Source organism: Anguilla anguilla, chromosome 8, assembly GCF_013347855.1.
Source record: "Anguilla anguilla isolate fAngAng1 chromosome 8, fAngAng1.pri, whole genome shotgun sequence".
Taxonomy (NCBI): Eukaryota; Metazoa; Chordata; class Actinopteri; order Anguilliformes; family Anguillidae; genus Anguilla; species Anguilla anguilla.
Window position 1 is genome coordinate 55,276,663 of NC_049208.1, and position 20,860 is coordinate 55,297,522.

The following is a 20,860-nucleotide window of genomic DNA, read 5'->3' on the forward strand; positions in this document are numbered from 1 at the left end:
GATGTCACACTGAACATTTAGCATGTGGTTTTACAGCAGTGCGACGGCGTTTTCTGTTTTATTTATGGATTATTTGTGTGTTTTGTGTGTTTTCCATGTTTTGTGTGTTTTGTGTGCATGCTCTGGGTTCGTTCCCGTAGCGACGCTCTTCTGGTGCTTACTGGACATCGTCCCCATTAAAAACGAGAAGGGCGACGTGGTCCTGTTCCTGGCCTCCTTTAAGGACATCACCGACACCAAGGTCAAGGTTGTCCCTGAGGACAAGAGAGAAGGTAAGCATGGGGCTCCCAGCTCAGTGCAAAAGCAACACTGACAGAGTACATCGTGCGCTGATAAAATACAGCATACAATGATAAATTACAGCATACACTGATAAAATACATCATACACTGACAGAGTAAATCATGCGCTGATAAAATACATCATACACTGATAAAATACATCATACGCTGATAAAATACAGCATACATTGATAAAATACATCATACACTGATAGACTTCGCCAGCGCCTCCCTTTGGTCGACTGGGCTTTTGCAGTCTGCCTGTGCCACGTTTGTAAGTAGCGCACTCCTCCAGCTGCACTGACTGCGCAGTTTGGCTGCGGTGACTGCACAGTTTGGCTGTACTTACTGCCCGATTCGAGCTGCACTGACTGCGCAGTTCGGCTGCGGTGACTGCGCAGTTTGGCTGCACTGACTGCACAGTTGAAAGAGGCAGTGGCCATTAGCGCTGCAGAACTGTCCTCCCAAATCTCCGTGGTGATGAAACAGGCCTGGATGTACAGACTGAGAGGAAGGAGAGAGAGACGGAGGGGAAGGAGAGAGAGACTGGGGGGAAGGAGAGAGAGACTGGGGGGAAGGAGAGAGAGACTGAGGGGAAGGAGAGAGAGACTGGGGGGAAGGAGAGAGAGACTGAGGGGAAGGAGAGAGAGACTGAGGGGAAGGAGAGAGAGACTGGGGGGAAGGAGAGAGAGACTGAGGGGAAGGAGAGAGAGACTGGGGGGAAGGAGAGAGAGACTGAGAGGAAGGAGAGAGAGACTGGGGGGAAGGAGAGAGAGACTGAGAGGAAGGAGAGAGAGACTGAGGGGAAGGAGAGACAGGCTGAGGGGAAGGAGAGAGAGACTGAGGGGAAGGAGAGACAGACTGAGGGGAAGGAGAGACAGACTGAGGGGAAGGAGAGAGAGACCAAGAGGAAGGAGAGAGAGACTGAGGGGAAGGAGAGAGAGACTGAGGGGAAGGAGAGAGAGACTGAGGGGAAGGAGAGAGAGACTGAGAGGAAGGAGAGAGAGACTGGGGGGAAGGAGAGAGAGACTGAGGGGAAGGAGAGAGAGACTGAGGGGAAGGAGAGAGAGACTGAGGGGAAGGAGAGACAGACTGAGGGGAAAGAGAGAGAGACTGAGGGGAAGGAGAGAGAGACTGGGGGGAAGGAGAGAGAGACTGAGAGGAAGGAGAGACAGACTGAGGGGAAGGAGAGAGAGACTGAGGGGAAAGAGAGAGAGACTGAGGGGAAGGAGAGAGAGACTGAGGGGAAGGAGAGACAGACTGAGGGGAAGGAGAGACAGACTGAGGGGAAGGAGAGAGAGACTGGGGGGAAGGAGAGACAGACTGAGGGGAAGGAGAGACAGACTGAGGGGAAAGAGAGAGAGACTGAGGGGAAGGAGAGAGAGACTGGGGGGAAGGAGAGACAGACTGGGGGGAAGGAGAGAGAGACTGAGGGGAAGGAGAGAGAGACTGAGGGGAAGGAGAGAGAGACTGAGGGGAAGGAGAGACAGGCTGAGGGGAAGGAGAGACAGACTGAGGGGAAGGAGAGAGAGACTGAGAGGAAGGAGAGAGAGACTGAGGGGAAGGAGAGAGAGACTGAGAGGATGGAGAGAGAGACTGAGGGGAAGGAGAGAGAGACTGAGAGGAAGGAGGGAGAGACTGAGAGGAAAGAGAGAGAGACTGAGAGGAAGGAGAGAGAGACTGAGGGGAAGGAGAGAGAGACTGAGGGGAAGGAGAGAGAGACTGAGGGGAAGGAGAGAGAGACTGGGGGGAAGGAGAGAGAGACTGAGGGGAAGGAGAGAGAGACTGAGAGGAAGGAGAGAGAGACTGAGAGGAAGGAGAGAGAGACTGAGAGGAAGGAGAGAGAGACTGAGGGGAAGGAGAGAGAGACTGGGGGGAAGGAGAGAGAGACTGAGGGGAAGGAGAGAGAGACTGAGAGGAAGGAGAGAGAGACTGAGAGGAAGGAGAGAGAGACTGAGAGGAAGGAGAGAGAGACTGGGGGGAAAGAGAGAGAGACTGAGAGGAAGGAGAGAGAGACTGAGGGGAAGGAGAGAGAGACTGGGGGGAAGGAGAGAGAGACTGAGGGGAAGGAGAGAGAGACTGAGAGGAAGGAGAGAGAGACTGAGAGGAAGGAGAGAGAGACTGAGAGGAAGGAGAGAGAGACTGGGGGGAAAGAGAGAGAGACTGAGAGGAAGGAGAGAGAGACTGAGGGGAAGGAGAGAGAGACTGAGGGGAAGGAGAGAGAGACTGGGGGGAAAGAGAGAGAGACTGAGAGGAAGGAGAGAGAGACTGAGGGGAAGGAGAGAGAGACTGAGGGGAAGGAGAGAGAGACTGAGGAAAGAGAGAGGATGGGGGGAAGGAGAGAGAGACTGAGGAAAGGGAGAGGACGGGGGGTTGGTAAACGAGCGGTGGAGTGAGGCTCTCTGAGTAGAGGAGCTGAAACGTTGCTCACAGAAGCATCGCGGCATAATTACGGAAATTAGGCTTTTCGGAAGAAAGTGATTCTTCTTCACAGAAAGTGATTCATATCCTGTAGAATAATTTTGGTTTAATGGAATGAAACAGTCAGGATGGTGGTGTGTGTGTGTGTGTGTGTGTGAAAGAGACAGAGAGAGAGAGTTTGTGTGTGTGTGTGTGTATGTTTGTGTGTTTAGTATCAGACCAGGGGAAGACCTATAGCCCCGCCCACTGCTAACCCAGATTCCACACCTGTCTCCCATTATCTCTGGCTGCATTCTGATTAATTTACAGGAAAGAAAGACTCTCCCTCTCTCTTTCTCACCCTTTCTCTTACTCTCTCTCTCACGCTCTCTTCCTCTCCCTCTCTCTCTCTCTCTCTCTCTTTCGCCCCTCTCTCTCTCCCCCCTCCCCTCTCTCTCCCTCCCTCTCTCTCTTTCTTCCCCCCTCTCTCTTTTTCTCTCTCCCCTCTCTCCATCCCTCTCCCCCTCTCTCTCTCCCCTCTCTCCCTCCCTCTCCCCCCCTCTCTCTCTCTCTCTCTCTCTCTATCTCTCTCTCCCTCTCTGGGTGTGACCTCACAGGTAACAGAGTGAAGGGGAAATTCATTGTGAGCTAAAAATAGACCCGACTCCCTGCTGATTGGCGGGTTTTAGCGGTGATTACAGCCTGTTGTGCGAACACCAAACTCCGCACCCCTCTCTCGCTCTCCAGCCCCCTCCTCCTCTCTGTCTACCCCCCCCCCCCCCACGCCCCCGTCCCCTGCATGCGAGGGACGCCTATTCAGCTCACAGAAGCCCTGTCACAAATCGGGCGCCCCAGACGGCTTGTTTCGAAGCGAATCGACGCGCAGGCGGGAGCCCGTCGGTGGAAACCTCCCGAAATAAACTCGCTGGAAGCAGGAGGCCCATCAGCGGCTGCCCCGCTTTCTCCCACCAACGCGGGAAGACCGCCGTTCCCTCGTCGAAATGGTGTCAGCGGCGCGATCGTAGTGCGGCATGCAGCTATAATTAACCCACAGGGGTGGTACTACGCCACGGTCCATATGCCGTTAGTGCTATCCCGTTAGCGGTATCACGTTAGCGATATCCCGTTAGTGCTATCCTGTTAGCGGTATCCCGTTAGTGCTATCCTGTTAGCAGTATCCCGTTAGTGCTATCCTGTTAGCGGTATCCCGTTAGTGCTATCCTGTTAGCGGTATCCCGTTAGTGCTATCCTGTTAGCGGTATCACGTTAGTGCTATCCCGTTAGCGGTATCACGTTACGGTATCACGTTACGGTATCACGTTAGCGGCATCACGTTACGGTATCACGTTACGGTATCACGTTAGCGGTATCACGTTACGGTATCACGTTACGGTATCACGTTAGCGCTATCCCATTAGTGGTATCACGTTAGCGGCATCACGTTAGTGCTATCCCGTTAGCGGTATCATGTTAGCGATGTCCCGTTAGCGCTATCCCATTAGCGGTATCACGTTAGCGATATCACGTTAGCGGTATCCCGTTAGCTGTCACCTGTAATCCAGCGACGTCTGAGGAGACCTGGCCTGAATCTGAGGACCTGGGGAACGAATGCGGGATATAAACGGGAATTCTGCGTTTTTGGATGGATTTCACCTTTCCTCTCAATCAGTAACCCTTTCCCACATCCAAAAATAAATCTCTTCAAGACAGCCTTTGAATAAAAATGTAGATCTCTTTCTATGATTTTGTGATTAAGTTAATGTGAGTCCTCTACCGTAACTCATTTCTCCTGTTTCTTAATCTTATGAAGATGATCTTGTGCTGAAGAATGGAGGTCACAAAGGGAAAAAAATATGACAATCTGGAAAATGCATAAGAAATTAAATTTAATACATTAGCATTTCAGCACTGATAATGTCAGTATGTCATTTTGGTGGTGCACTGGGTCACTTTCTTTGGAGAAGAAGTAAACTCTTTGTGAAGATAAGAAGTACGTGAGAAATGTTGTGGGCAGAGCTTGTGCTCAGGGGAGACTACAGTTGTGTTGAGTTGTCAGTTGTTACCATGCGTGTTGAGTTGCGGGTGTGATGTTGTGTGTTGAGTTGTGGGTTGTTACCGTGTGTGTTGAGTTGTGGGTTGTTACCATGCGTGTTGAGTTCCGGGTGTGATGTTGTGTGTTGAGTTGTGGGTTGTTACCATGCGTGTTGAGTTCCGGGTGTGATGTTGTGTGTTGAGTTGCGGGTGTGATGTTGTGTGTTGAGTTGTGGGTTGTTACCATGCGTGTTGAGTTGCGGGTGTGATGTTGTGTGTTGAGTTGTGGGTTGTTACCATGGCTTTGTTTGGTTCCTCAGAAAGGCGTAAGGGTCGGTTGAGGACCATGGCTTTGTTTGATTCCTCAGAAAGGCGTAAGGGTCGGTTGAGGAAGGGGGCCCAGTTCAGCTCGGCTCGGCTGAGGGGCGGTACCATCCTCTACCACATCTCTGGACACCTGCACAGCCGAGAGAGGAAGAGCAAACTAAAACTCAACAAGGTAGGCCTCCAAAACCCCAACATCCACACCACCAACACCCCAACATCCACACCATCAAAACCCCAAAATCTACACCACCAAAACCCCAAAATCCACACCTCCAAAACCCCAACATCCACACCACCAACACCCCAACATCCACACCATCAAAACCCCAAAATCTACACCACCAACACCCCAAAATCCACACCTCCAAAACCCCAAAATCTACACCACCAACACCCCAAAATTCACACCTCCAAAACCCCAACATCCACATCTTCAAAAACCCAAAATCTAAATCTGCAACAGCCCAAAATCAACACCATAAGCACCCCAAAATCTACATTTCTGACACACCACAAAATCCACACCTCTGATACCCCAAAATTCACACCACCCAAAACCACACCTCCAGAACATCAAAGTGTACAGAGTGCGCTGTGAAGTGAAGTGTTCAGAGGCGTCCATGCTCACTGTCCAATCAGCATCAGTCCTCACTCTATCCAATCAGTATCAATCCTCACTCTGTCCAATCAGCATCAGTCCTCACTCTGTCCAATCAGCATCAGTCCTCAGGGAGGGAATTACTGAAGCAGTTGCCCTGGGGTATGAGTAGCTTCAGAGATCCAGGCTTGGGGTTTACCTGGAGTGATGTGCCTGTCAGTTACCTGGTTACCTGTTACATGGTTACCTGTCACCTGTTTACCTTTTATGTGCTTACCTGTCACCTGCTTACCTGTTACCTGTTTACCAGTTACCTGGTTACCTGTTTACTAGTTACCTGGTTACCTGGTTACCTGCTACCTGTTGCTTACCTGGTGTCTTCCTGTGGGCAGAATGTGTTTGGAGACCTGCCGGCGCTCCCTGAGTACAAGGTCGCCGACGCCAAGAAGTCAAAGTTCATCCTCCTGCACTACAGCACCTTCAAGGCAGGCTGGGATTGGCTGATCCTCCTGGCCACCTTCTACGTTGCCGTGACGGTGCCGTACAACGTCTGCTTCATCGGTGACGATGACCTCACGCGCAGTACCACGGTCAGCGACATCGCCGTGGAGATCCTCTTCATCATCGGTGCGGGTGAACACCCATATTCACAGCCAGGCCTATATAGAAATGCCATGCCAATATTGTACACCATTATCACATTAAGCACTGTGTGTGTGTGTGTGTGTGTGTGTGCATGTGGTCTGTGTGTTTGTGTGTGTGTGTGTGTGTGCATGTGGTCTGTGTGTGTGTGTGTGCATGTACTCGTGTATGTGTGTGTGTATGTACACGTGTGTGTGTGTGTGTGTGTGTGTGTGTGTGTGTGTGTGTGTATGTGTGTGTGCATGTACTCGTGTATGTGTGTGTGTATGTACATATGTGTGTGTGTGTGTGTGTGTGTGTGTGTGTGTGTGTATCCTGCAGACATCGTGTTCAGTTTCCGCACCACGTACGTGAGTAAGTCTGGGCAGGTGATCTTCGAGGCGCGGCTGATCTGCGTTCACTACATGACCACCTGGTTCATCGTCGACCTGGTCGCCGCCCTGCCCTTCGACCTGCTCTTTGCCTTCAAAGTCAGCGTGGTGAGTGTGTCCTTACATCACACTGCATTACACTGCACTACATCACACAGCATTACACTGCATTACATTCCATCACATCACACTGCATTACACTGCATTACACTCCATCACATCACACTGCATTACACTGCATTACATCACACAGCAATACACTGCATTACACTCCATTACATTCCATCACATCACACTGCATCACACTGCATTACACTGCATTACACTCATCACATCACACTGCATTACACTGCATTACACTCCATCACATCACACTGCGTTACACTGTATTACATCACACAGCAATACACTGCATTACACTCCATTACATTCCATCACATCACACTGCATTACACTGCATTACATCACACAGCATTACACTGCCTTACACTGCATCAAATTACAATGTATTACACTACATTACATTACACTGCATTACACTGCAGTACATTACACTGCATTACACTACACTGCCTTACACTGCATTACATCACACAGCATTACAATGCATTACATTACATTACCCTTCATTACACTACACTGCATTACATTACACTGCATTACACTGCAGTACATTACACTGCATTACACTACACTGTATTACACTGCATTACATTACACTGGATTACACTGCATTACACTACCATACACTGCAGTACACTACATTAATATATACTTTAATACATTACGGCACATTACACTGCATTACATTCAGCAGTGTAATGTGCCTGAGCAGGGCTCAGACAGAGCAGGTTTTAGTGAGCAGGTTTCAGACAGAGCAGGTTTTAGAGAGCAGGTTTCAGACAGAGCCGGTTTTAGTGAGCAGGTTTCAGACAGAGCAGGGCTCAGACAGAGCAGATTTTAGTGAGCAGGTTTCAGACAGAGCAGGTTTTAGAGAGCAGGTTTCAGACAGAGCAGGGCTCAGACAGAGCAGGTTTTAGAGAGCAGGTTTCAGACAGAGCATGTTTTAGAGAGCAGGTTTCAGACAGAGCAGGTTTCAGACAGAGCAGGGCTCAGACAGAGCAGGTTTTAGAGAGCAGGTTTCAGACAGAGCAGGGCTCAGACAGAGCAGGTTTCAGACAGAGCAGGGCTCAGACAGAGCAGGTTTTAGAGAGCAGGTTTCAGACAGAGCAGGGCTCAGACAGAGCAGCTTTCAGACAGAGCAGGGCTCAGACAGAGCAGGTTTTAGAGAGCAGGTTTCAGACAGAGCAGGTTTCAGTCAGAGCAGGGCTCAGACAGAGCAGGGCTAAGACAGCAGTCCTCAGAGCAGGTCGTAATTGCATTGCGGGATGACAGAACAGGAGAACAGCAATCAATTTCTGTGGAATGGGCCACATTGCTCTTTGGGGGGGTGTCATGCCCCCTGATCGGATTGGGTCCCCTTGAGTTTAATCTGTCAGATCAATTCATGCTGTGGTGGGTGTACTATGTCAGAGAAGCAGCCAATCAGCTCAGAAATGACTGGAGAACTCAAATTATGAGCTATTCCACCGAGCCCTAATTAAAGTAAGGCTACTTAAAAGACTGCGTGTGTGTGTGAGAGAGTGTGTGTGTGTGTGTGTGTGCAAGTGTGTGTGTGAGTGTGTGTGTGTGTGTGTGTGCAAGTGTGTGTGTTAGTGTGTGTGTGTGTGTGTGTGCAAGTGCGAGTATGTGTACGAGGCTTCAGTTGGTTGTGATTAGTGCTGTTCCGCTAGCCTAGCTCTATGATGTTAAACCTGTCTGCTGCAGACTGGCGCTTATTTCCCTCTTAATGTTTAATTCATTCAATGAAAATTAGCGTCCTCTCTCTTCCTCAGAAGTGGCCATTATTCCCAGCTGTATCCAGGAGGAAACTGCGTGTGTGTCGGGAGGTGTCTGTTCACAATATTTGGGCTGGCCAGCCTTGATTTATGGTGCAGGCTGTTTATGAAATGGGTTTTATGAGATTATTAAACCCGTTTCAGAGCGTGAACACTGGATCAGCATATGGTGTTCTCTCTTAATGGCTGTTTATTTTATAATAATAATATTAAAGCTGGGATAGCTGATGCTACATTGTTCTTCATGTAGAGAACGTGATCCTGTAACATTCAGCATCCAGAGCTGTACTGAAGCTGCTGCAGAGCTAGACTAAGCTTTCAGAAGATGCCTCTGGCTGGAAAGGGGAGGGATGTAAAGACCCAGAGCTGGGTATCTGTAGGGTGTGTAGAATCTGCAGCAGATCATCCCGCCGTCCTGATGACACTCTCACCTGGCCCCGCCGTCCTGATGATGCTCTCACCTGGCCCCACCGTCCTGATGACGCTCTCACCTGGCCCCACCCTCCTGATGATGCACTTACCTGGCCCCGCCCTCCTGATGATGCACTTACCTGGCCCCGCCGTCCTGATGATGCACTTACCTGGCCCCGCCCTCCTGATGACGCTCTCTCCCCTCTCTCCGCCCTCCTGATGATGCACTTACCTGGCCCCGCCCTCCTGATGATGCTCTCTCTCCTGTCTCTGCCCTGATGAGCAGCTGTCGGTGGTGCACCTGCTGAAGACGGTGCGGTTGCTACGGTTACTGCGGCTGCTGCAGAAGATGGACAGGTACTCGCACCACAGCACAGTGGTGCTGACGCTGCTCATGTCCATGTTCGCCCTGCTGGCCCACTGGATGGCCTGCATCTGGTACGTCATCGGCAAGAAGGAGATCGAGCTCAATGCCAAGAACTGGGACATCGGTGAGCTCCAGACTACAAATCCCGTCATTCTCTCTGTACTTCAAATCCCATCATCCTCTCTGCTTGAGTAATCTCGTGTGTGATTAGTGTGTGCGATCAGTGTGTGTATGATCAGTGTGTGTGTGTTATTAGTGTGTGATCAGTGTGTATGTGCAGTGTGTGTGTGATTAGCGTGTGATCAGTGTGTATGTGCAGTGTGTGTGTGAGTAGTGTGATAAGTGTGTGTGTGCAGTGTGTGTGTGATTAGTGTGTGATCAGTGTGTGTGATTAGTGTATGACGCATTTCCCGCCGGCAGGCTGGCTGCATGAGCTGGAGAAGCGGCTGCAGTCTCCGTACGACGGCGGTGGCAGTGTTGCCGGGGGAAACGGTACGGGGGTCCCGTCGCTACGCAGCGTCTACATCGCCTCGCTGTACTTCACCCTCAGCAGCCTGACCAGCGTGGGCTTTGGCAACGTCTCCGCCAACACCGACGCCGAGAAGATCTTCTCCATCTGCATCATGCTCATCGGAGGTACCAGCCAATCAGGGCCTAGGGTCCGGGGTCACAGGGTCAAGGGTCAGAGGTACCAGCCAATCAGGGCCAAGGGCCCAGAGTCTGGGGTTACAGGGTCAAGGGTCCGAGGTACCGGACAATCAGGGCCATGGGTGCAGACGTCAGAGGGTCAAGGGTCAGAGGGCCATACCCTCATGAATGTTCACAATGAACCTGCCAATCAGCTTTGTTTGCGAGGCATGTGCAGGGACACGCTGAAATGCCAGGCCGGGCCTGGGGCGGGGGCTCAATTTAGGGTCCCTGGTGTGTGTGACTCAAATGCAGACTGCTGTGCAGGACCTGAACACACACCCTTCTGCCCCTAGGGGGCGACTGCCTGCCCAGAAACGCACAGCAAGCGCCAAACCACCAGACTCCTGACTGCAGTATATAAAGCTGGGTTTATTTATCTATTTTTAAAACAAAATGAGCACCCAGCTGTGTTCACAGTCCCCCCTCACCACTAGCGAGTGCAGGGGGGGATTTATTAGGCCTGTTATGGCCGATGGGACTTCCAGATCTCTGAGCACTGATCTCAGCACTTACCTCTCACCCTCCTTTCTCCCCCTCTCTCTCTCTCCCTCTCTCCCCCCCGTCCCTCTCTCCTCTCCCTTCTCTCTCTCTCTCTCTCCCTCTCTCCCCCCCTCTCCTCTCTCCCCTCTTCCCTCTCCCTCCCCTCTCTCCCTCTCCCCTCTCCCTCCATCTTTCTCTCTCTCTCCCTCTCCCCCCCTCTCCTCCCTCTCTCTCTTCTCCTCTCCTCTCCCTCCCCTCTCTCTCTCTCCCCTCTCCCTCCATCTTTCTCTCTCTCTCTCCCCCCCCTCCTCCACCTCTCTCTCTACCCCCTCTCCTCCTCTTTCTCTCCCCCTCTCCCCCCCTCTCTCTCTTTTCCCTCTCCCTCCCCCCCTCTCTCCCCCAGCCCTGATGCATGCCCTGGTGTTCGGTAACGTGACGGCCATAATCCAGCGGTTGTACTCGCGGTGGTCTCTCTACCACACCCGCACCAAGGACCTGAAGGACTTCATCTGCGTGCACCACCTGCCGCACCAGCTCAAACAGCGCATGCTCGAGTACTTCCAGACCACCTGGTCCGTCAACAACGGGATCGACTCCAACGAGGTACCGCGATCAATCAATCAATCAATCAATCAATCAGTCAACCAATCAACCAATCAGTCAGTCAACCAAACAACCAATCATGCCATCAATCAATCAATCAATCAATCGTTCCATCAAGTCATTAAGTCATTACATGTATCAATAAACCAAACAACCTATCAGCCAGGCAGCCCAATGATAAATCAGTCTGTATGTCAATCAATTGATCAATCAATCAGCAAATCAATGAATGAATTAATAAGTCAGTCAATCAATCAGTCATTAAATGTGTGACTAAACCAAGCAACCAATGAGCAAGATAGTCGATTGATGAAGCGATCAAGTCGTCGATCAGTTCATGAATCAGTCAACTGACCGATAAATTTCAGTATCTATCAGTTCATCAAAGAGGTGGCGATGAGCCGGTCACTCAGAGCGGAAGAGGAAAGGGAAAGGGCCTTGTTCCGTAGCGTTACTGCAGAGGCAGAACTCTACACACAGCTTTAACGCACTGGGGAGGTCAAAAAGTAACCCCCCCCCCCCCCCCCATCCTCCCAGTATATACCAGGTTGCCATGTGATACAGTATCCAGGGACTCTCGCTTAGCAATGCCAGATGCTGATGCGATCCAGTGGAGATCTGTGTAATCCAGATATGTGATTAATTATAGATATGTGCATTTATTAAAGCCAACTCAGATATGAATCATTGATCATATCATTTGACAGTTTTTTAACTAGGTTGACCAAAATAGAACTGTTATTTTTTTCCTATAAATTAATGCACTGTCCCGTAAGAATAAATAAATAAAAATGCAAGGTAAGAGCCCAGCTTTAAATAGAACTCAAGACCAGGCGAGCGTGGTGTTGGCTGTCATAACTGTTAGAAACTTTTTTTGTGACTGTGTTATCAGCCACTGTACACAACAACATAAATCTCTACCTCACATGACATCATCATTCATAACTCGGAGGTCACAAACTGACATTTTAAAATCAGTCTTAATATCCTTAAGGGATCTTACACACGTGAAACCAGTGCATTGCTCTGTTGATTGCAGTGGTAACCTTTATGTTCCCATGGTGATTACTGAGGTAGCCTGTATGTTCCCATGGTGATTATTGGGGTAACCTGTTTGTTGTCGCGGTGGTTGCTGGGGTGACCTGTGCATTGTTGTGGCGGTTGCTATGGTAACCCCTGCGCAGCTCCTGAAGGACTTCCCAGACGAGCTGCGCTCGGACATCACCATGCACCTGAACAAGGAGATCCTGCAGCTGTCGCTGTTCGCCTCGGCCAGCAGGGGGTGCCTGCGCTCCCTGTCCCTGCACATTAAGACCTCCTTCTGTGCCCCCGGGGAGTACCTCCTGCGCCAGGGCGACGCCCTGCAAGCCATCTTCTTCGTCTGCTCCGGGTCCATGGAGGTGCTGAAGGACGGCATGGTGCTGGCCATCCTGGGTACGAGGCCCCGCCCACTGGTGCTCTAATGCCCCGCCCACTTGTGCTCTAACGCCCCGCCCACTGGTGCTCTAACGCCCCGCCCACTGGTGTTCTAATTCCCCGCCCACTGGTGCTCTAACGCCCCGCCCACTGATGCTCTAACGCCCCGCCCACTGGTGCTCTAATGCCCCGCCCACTGATGCTCTAACGCCCCGCCCACTGGTGCTCTAAAGCTCCGCCCACTGGTGCTCTAATTCCCCGCCCACTGATGCTCTAACGCCCCGCCCACTGGTGCTCTAAAGCTCCGCCCACTGGTGCTCTAATTCCCCGCCCACTGGTGCTCTAATTCCCCGCCCACTGGTGCTCTAACGCCCCGCCCACTGGTGCTCTAACGCCCCGCCCACTTGTGCTCTAACGCCCCGCCCACTGGTGCTCTAACGCCCCGCCCACTGGTGCTCTAAAGCTCCGCCCACTGTTGCTCTAAAGCTCCGCCCACTGGTGCTCTAAAGCTCCGCCCACTGTTGCTCTAAAGCTCCGCCCACTGGTGCTCTAATTCCCCGCCCACTGGTGCTCTAACGCCCCGCCCACTGGTGCTCTAACTCTTTGCCCACTGGTACAGGTCAGGTCTCTCTGAGACAGTGTTTCAGGAACTGGGGCTGGAGCTGCAGAGTTGCCTGATCTCTGGGGAGTGGCATCGATGGCCAGTCGGCACACTGTTTTTGGATGAACCAGTTTGGCATCATAGTAAACAAAACAGCAACAGTCTCAAACCAATTATCCTTCCCTTATTGACCTGTTGAAGAAAGTTAACTGTGATAATTTATACACTGTGCGTGTGTGCGTGCGTGCGTGTGTGTGTGTGTGGGTGCGCGTGTGTGTGTGTGTCTGTTTCCCTCCCCTGCCCCCCCCCCCCCCCCCCCCCCCCGCCTCTCTCTCTCTGGTTTTTCTCTGATGTTGGAGGAGGGCTGCCTGACATTGTAACTGCTCTGACTCTAAAAGCCCTTTTACCTCCGTGACACGTCTCTGACATGAGAGAGCACTGCGCTGAAGTGGAGATGGTTACCGTGTCTTTTGGATGTTTTCGGCTTCTTCGCTGCATCTGAGCAGCCCTAGGAGGCTGTTATGTCTGAGTCACTGATTAGCTGGGAGGCTCCCCCAGTTGTATTGGCAGTACCTTGACTGGCCACTAGGGATAAATGGAGAAGGGACGTTATGATGATGTGATTTTTTGCTGTTGAAATTAAAGGGGACATGTTTTGATGGGTTGATGGCCTGTTTCAGGTAAAGGAGACCTGACTGGTTTAAAAGGTGGCCTGTTTCAGGTAAAGGAGACCTGATTGGTTTAAAAGGTGGCCTGTTTCAGGTAAAGGAGACCTGATTGGTTTAAATCGTGGCCTGTTTCAGGTAAAAGAGACCTGATTGGTTTAAATCGTGGCCTGTTTCAGGTAAAGGAGACCTGATTGGTTTAAATCGTGGCCTGTTTCAGGTAAAGGAGACCTGATTGGTTTAAATCGTGGCCTGTTTCAGGTAAAGGAGACCTGATTGGTTTAAAAGGTGGCCTGTTTCAGGTAAAGGAGACCTGATTGGTTTAAAAGGTGGCCTGTTTCAGGTAAAGGAGACCTGATTGGTTTAAAAGGTGGCCTGTTTCAGGTAAAGGAGACCTGATTGGTTTAAAAGGTGGCCTGTTTCAGGTAAAGGAGACCTGACTGGTTTAAAAGGTGGCCTGTTTCAGGTAAAGGAGACCTGATTGGTTTAAAAGGTGGCCTGTTTCAGGTAAAGGAGACCTGATTGGTTTAAAAGGTGGCCTGTTTCAGGTAAAGGAGACCTGATTGGTTTAAAAGGTGGCCTGTTTCAGGTAAAGGAGACCTGATTGGTTTAAAAGGTGGCCTGTTTCAGGTAAAGGAGACCTGACTGGTTTAAAAGGTGGCCTGTTTCAGGTAAAGGAGACCTGATTGGTTTAAAAGGTGGCCTGTTTCAGGTAAAGGAGACCTGATTGGTTTAAAAGGTGGCCTGTTTCAGGTAAAAGAGACCTGATTGGTTTAAAAGGTGGCCTGTTTCAGGTAAAGGAGACCTGATTGGTTTAAAAGGTGGCCTGTTTCAGGTAAAGGAGACCTGATTGGTTTAAAAGGTGGCCTGTTTCAGGTAAAGGAGACCTGATTGGGGCGAACGTGGCGGTGGACGAGCGCGTGATTAAGACGAACGCGGACGTGAAGGCCCTGACCTACTGCGACCTGCAGTGCATCAGTCTGAAGGGGCTCCACGAGGTGCTGGACCTGTACCCCGAATACGCCCACCGCTTCGTCCAGGACATCCAGCAGGACCTCACCTACAACCTGCGGGAGGGCCAGGAGAGTCATGTGAGTCCATCTGCCCCGCCCCCTTTTAAGCCACACCTTCTTACCATGCCACACCCCCTCACTCTGCCACACCCCCTCACCATGCTCCGCCCCCTCACCCTGCCACACCCCCTCACTTTGCCCCGCCCCCTCACCATGTCACACCTCCTCACTTTGCCACACCCCCTCACCATGCTCCGCCCCCTCATCCTGCCACACCCCCTCACATGCTCCGCCCCCTCATCCTGCCACACCCCCTCACATGCTCCGCCCCCTCATCCTGCCACACCCCCTCACCATGCAAAGCCCTCTCACCCTGCCACACCCCCGCGCCATGCCACACCCCTTCTCCATGCCCCACCCTCTCACCATGTCTCCCCCATAGCTAAAGCTGAATTATTCGACATTGGTGAATATTCATTAAGAGGGTGTGGAAAAGTACAATGCTGTGGCAATGGGAATTCTGTTCTGTAATGCAGTCCTTGGTTAGTCTGTAGAGTTTGTGTGAAACAGTTCCATACTGAAACCTTCTGAAATGAGCTGTGGGATGGGTATCAGTGAGCTGTGGGATGGGTATCAGTGAGCATGCTGGGTATCAGTGAGCATGCTGGGTATCAGTGAGCATGATGGGTATCAGTGAGCATGCTGGGTATCAGTGAGCATGCTGGGTATCAGTAAGCATGATGGGTATCAGTGAGCATGCTGGGTATCAGTGAGCTTGCTGGGTATCAGTGAGCATGCTGGGTATCAGTGAGCATGATGGGTATCAGTGAGCATGCTGGGTATCAGTGAGCATGATGGGTATCAGTGAGCATGCTGGGTATCAGTGAGCATGCTGGGTATCAGTGAGCATGCTGGGTATCAGTGAGCATGATGGGTATCAGTGAGCATGATGGGTATCAGTGAGCATGCTGGGTATCAGTGAGCATGATGGGTATCAGTGAGCATGATGGGTATCAGTGAGCATGCTGGGTATCAGTGAGCATGCTGGGTATCAGTGAGCATGCTGGGTATCAGTGAGCATGATGGGTATCAGTGAGCATGCTGGGTATCAGTGGGCATGCTGGGTATCAGTGAGCATGCTGGGTATCAGTGAGCATGATGGGTATCAGTGAGCATGCTGGGTATCAGTGAGCATGATGGGTATCAGTGAGCATGATGGGTATCAGTGAGCATGCTGGGTATCAGTGAGCATGCTGGGTATCAGTGAGCATGATGGGTATCAGTGAGCATGCTGGGTATCAGTGAGCATGATGGGTATCAGTGAGCATGCTGGGTATCAGTGAGCATGATGGGTATCAGTGAGCATGATGGGTATCAGTGAGCATGATGGGTATCAGTGAGCATGATGGGTATCAGTGAGCATGACGGGTATCAGTGAGCATGCTGGGTATCAGTGAGCATGCTGGGTATCAGTGAGCATGCTCCGTCAGACCCAGGGGGGCGGTCTGGGGTGCAGAATCCGTCTCCATGGAGATGAACGGCACGCTGCCTGGTGAAGCATCCATTATTCACAGCCAGGAAACGAAACACACGTGAGCATGGAATTATGGAATAATATCTAACGCACAGCGTCGCTAATCAGATCAGACCAGAGCTTCGTCTGGAGGGGACTGTGGTACCATATATATGTATATATATATACAAACAGGTCACAAACTAAAGAGAAAAACAACATATAGTGTCTTAGTAAAGGTGTTGGGCCACTATGAGCTGCCAGAACAGCTTCAATGCGCCTTGTCATAGATTCTACAAATCTCTGGAACTCTACTGGAGAGATGGATCATTCTTCCAAAAGATACTCCCTCATTTGGTGTTTTGATGATGATGGTGGAGAGCGCTGTCGAACACGTCAGATAGGTGTTCAATTGGGTTGAGATCTATAAAGGTTGCTTATTACTGTACAACAAACTCGTGCTTCTCTGCTCTGCCAGATTTACATGTTGTATCACATTATGAGGTGAACCCCTGGTCAGTGCACAGTGCAGACAATTAAGAAAATAAATTAGTCTATTTATTTATTTTTTAAATATAATTAGTCTAATTATTTATAATGTTCAAATTTCAAAATGATAAGGAGTGCAGTACAGCACCTGGAAAAAATGTTTAATTCCCAGATATTTCTACAATTATTGATCAAATAATTTTACTAAATTACATTCCTCATTCTATATTTATCCAAGTGAGCCCCACTTAAGATAAAAATCTCTTCTTCGAGAGAGCTGGCCGTCCATTTTCAACGTCAGGGAAAAAGAAAATGGAGAAATTGTATGTGGTGACCCGTCGGTGTGGTGGAGAGCCATCTAAAGACAGAACGCGGCTCTGACCTGCTAATTAGCACCATTTCTAATTTCTGTCAGCTCAGAACAATACTACAATCCTACCTGCATTTCCCCCTTTGCTCTCCTTTCCTCTCCTCCCCTCTCCCCTCTTCTCCTCCTCTCCCCTCTCCACTGCGCTCCCTTCTCCTCTCCTCTCCCCTCTCCTCTCCTCTCCTACCCTCTCCCTCTCTCCTCCACCCTTCTCCTCTTCTCCTCCTCTCCTCTCCCCTCCTCTCCTCCTCTCCCCTCTCCTCTCCTCTCCCTCTCTCCTCCACCCTTCTCCTCCTCTCCTCTCCACTCCTCTCCTCCTCTCCTCTCACCTCCTCTCCCCTCTCCTCTCCCTCTCTCCTCCACCCTTCTCTTCCTCTCCTCTCTGCTCCTCTCCTCCTCTCTCCCCCTCCTCTCCTCTCCTCCTCTCCACTCCTCTCCCCCTCTCCTCCCCTCTCTCCTCCACCCTTCTCTTCCTCTCCTCTCCACTCCTCTCCTCCGCTCCTCCCCTCTCTCCTCTTGCGCCATGGCAGTTCTCTCATTTGTCCAGTTTGTGCAGGAGTGACTCTGCGCTTCCCCTGAGTTCAGTAAATGTCTGGGGCTTGGCCCGTTGGCTGCAGTGGAGGTGTCTGTGGGGCTGAAGGTTGTGTTTGGGGACGTGATTCGGCTGGACAGATGGCCGACCCGGGCCGATCGCTCTCTCTCTTGTGAAGTTAAAGATCACCGCCTCGTTCCCGCCCCAGGCCATCCCTCTGGGCCGCCTCTGCGGAGGTCAAAGGTCGCGCTGCTCAAGAACGATGGGAGGACTCGCGCCTGTCCTCCTGCTGCCGGGTGCCACCTTTACACGCCCGTTTCTCGCCAGGAGACGAGTGCTTGTGCTGTTTCCATATTAGACCTGCATTCTGAGGACCTTTTATAACACGGAAGGACCTTTTATAACACGGAAGGACCTTTTATAACACGGAAGGACCTTTTATAACACGGAAGGACCTTTTATAACACGGAAGGTTCTTTTATAACACGGAAGGACCTTTCCCCCCCGGTGGCCACAGGAAGGCAGGGGGCCAAATGTTTAGTAAAGTCACAAATACGCCATTTATGAAATGCATTCATAAACCCTGTTTTAGGGTTTTGGGGTGTTGCAGTGTGTTTTATGGGGTTTTGGGGTGCTATAGTGTGTGTTTTATGGGGTTTTGGGGTGCTGTAGTGTGTGTTATGGGGTTTTGGGGTGCTGTAGTGTGTTTCATGGGGTTTTGGGGTGCTGTAGTGTGTTTCATGGGGTTTTGGGGTGCTGTAGTGTGTTTTATGGGGTTTTGGGGTGCTGTAGTGTGTGTTATGGGGTTTTGGGGTGCTGCGGTGTGGTTTATGGGGTTTTGGGGTGTTATAAAGTGTGTTTAGGGTACCCCGTGACGCCGCGCTCCCTCCGCAGACGGGGCGCAAGGGCAACGGCCGCATGGTCACACGCCACCCGTCAGTCACAGAGGACCGAGAGGACGAAGAGGAAGAGGAGATCACTCTGCTCTCTCCCGACACGCGGAGGGGGCGGGGCTTCTACTCCAGGGGCGTGTCCTCAGCGGGGCAGGAGGAGCGGGAGGGACACTCCCCCAGTCTGGGCCAGCATTTCGCCCCCACCCACCCTGACCCCTCCGACCTCAGCCCCCGGTGAGGGTCCGTCTCTGCCCCTCTGTCCTCTGACTCCCTCTCTCTCTCTCTGTCCTCTGTCTCTCCCTCTTTCTCTCTCTGTCCTCTGTCTCTCCCTCTCTCTCTCTCCGTGTCCTCTGACTCCCTCTGTTTCTCTCCATCCTCTGTCTGTCTCTCCTTCCTGCTGTCTGTGAGCCCTGGTGAGTGTTTATGCATCAGGAATAGAGGGAGGGTTTTCTGAGGGTTAATGTCAGTAATGTACCTCAAAAGCAAACTGATGACAGATCTGCTGACTGCTTATGAGGGTATGGGAGAGTGAGTAGAAAAGAGAAGAACAACAGAAAATCTATCTGTGTATATTCTGACAGTGTGTGCGTGTGCGTACGCGTGTGTGTGTGTGTGTGTGTGTGTGCAGGTTCGTGGATGGTACAGAAGATGCTGGGACTGAGAACTGTTCTGCCTTCAAGTTCTCCCTGAATCAGCTGCTGCCAACCAACAGTGTGACCAACCCTGCAGGTGCCCCTCCCCCTGCCACACCCCTTCCTCTTTGGCCCCTCCCACTTCATTACAGCAGTACCTTCTGTGCTCTGGCCTTTAGTGGGGTTATTTCTGTGATGTCATGTCCAGGTGCTGATAAGGAAAGCCGAGCGGATCTGAGCGTTCTGATTGGACACTGTCATTGCAGGTGCTGTTCCCATTGGCCTGGCTGAGCTGGCAGTGAAGGCCGAAGAGACCAGAGGCCATTTAAAGCAACTCAATCAAGAGGTGGGCCTGCTCTCAAAGTCATGTGACTTTTAACTCCTCCCCTCTGTGTGGTGACTGACTGTAACACTGCAAGGAGACAGGGCATAAATGGGATGATTTTAAACCAGGGGCCAGGTGCACCATTTGGACGTGAAAAAGGCGGCCTTGACTGTTAAGTCAGTTGTAGCTACGTCCAACATTGTGATCAATATTTACACCTGTTGTGCCATCTAAAAGTATGAGTAGGCGGAGCTAAGTCCAGCATAGACAATGCCAGTCCATGTTGAAACATTCTATCACGCGAATGTTGCTAGGCAGTGCGCGTTGCTAGGCTACAATACTATGACCAGTTGATTTGTTGACATTAATCATATCCATATCATATCAATCATATCCATTACATATCCCCTAAATCTGAGTGCTGGTAGCGACCACATTGTGGGAGACGCACCGCTCTGGTCAAAGACGTGCTCTAACTGAGGTGGGAGCTCACTGATTAACGCTAGCAGCTCAACCCAGCTGAAGCTAAAGCATTCATTCAACTCGCAATCGTCATATATCTACTCACGATTCGTAATGTTCTCTCCCGCGTGTGAGAAACGCGCTGGTTGTGCAATCTGCAGACGAGACGTGCCCCATATTCAGAGTTTGTTTTAATTTTACCCGGGAGAATAATCCTAAAGTTTCACTACCCCGTAGCGGGCGAATAATTCACACCCAGGTGTAGCGCTACGCCCAGTGGGTGCAGCAGGTGTATCGGACCACCCATCACACCTGCCCTACGTCCAGCTGGTGCACCCAGACCCAGGGGACTGTTTGTGTGTGTGTGTGTGTGTGTGTGTGTGTGTCCCTGTGTGTGTGTGTGTGTGTGTGTGTGTGTGCGTGTGTTTGTCTGTGTGTATGTGTGTGTGTGTGTGTGTGTGTAGGTGTGTGTGTGTGTGTGTCCCTGTGTGTGTGTGTGTGTGTGTGTGTCTGCGTCTGTGTCCCTGTGTGTGTCTGTGTGTGTGTATGCCTTGCCTGTGCGTGTATGTATGTGTGTGTACGTAGAAATGTAGGTGTTTATGTCTCAGCATGCGTAGGTGTGTGTGTGTGTGTGCGTGTGTGCGTGTGTGTAGGTGTGTGTGTGTGTGTGTGTGTGTAGGTGTGTGTGCGTGTGTGTGTGTGTGTGTGTGCGTGTGCATGATGGATCGCCGCATGCTCATTGACTGACAGGAGCAGCTGGTGCCGTGGAAACGCTCCCCCACTGCACTCCCTGCAGACTCTTTCTGTGTGGGAGGGAATCAATCATCCCACCACTGCAACTGCAGGCCATCAA

At 51.2% G+C, this 20,860-nt stretch overlaps 1 protein-coding gene across 1 annotated transcript in view; it reads left to right on the plus strand.

Moving 5' to 3' along the window:
• The window catches only part of kcnh8 (potassium voltage-gated channel, subfamily H (eag-related), member 8), a 40,645-nt gene that overhangs the window by 18,575 nt on the left and 1,210 nt on the right, over positions 1–20,860 (plus strand). Inside the window, exons 3-14 of the mRNA XM_035429033.1 lie at positions 141–272; positions 5,081–5,211; positions 6,030–6,264; positions 6,601–6,758; positions 9,246–9,450; positions 9,747–9,962; positions 10,900–11,099; positions 12,284–12,533; positions 14,658–14,872; positions 18,590–18,822; positions 19,217–19,317; positions 19,487–19,566. Of these exons, the coding sequence (XP_035284924.1) occupies positions 141–272; positions 5,081–5,211; positions 6,030–6,264; positions 6,601–6,758; positions 9,246–9,450; positions 9,747–9,962; positions 10,900–11,099; positions 12,284–12,533; positions 14,658–14,872; positions 18,590–18,822; positions 19,217–19,317; positions 19,487–19,566 (2,156 nt within the window). The remainder of the gene's footprint in view (positions 1–140; positions 273–5,080; positions 5,212–6,029; positions 6,265–6,600; positions 6,759–9,245; positions 9,451–9,746; positions 9,963–10,899; positions 11,100–12,283; positions 12,534–14,657; positions 14,873–18,589; positions 18,823–19,216; positions 19,318–19,486; positions 19,567–20,860) is intronic.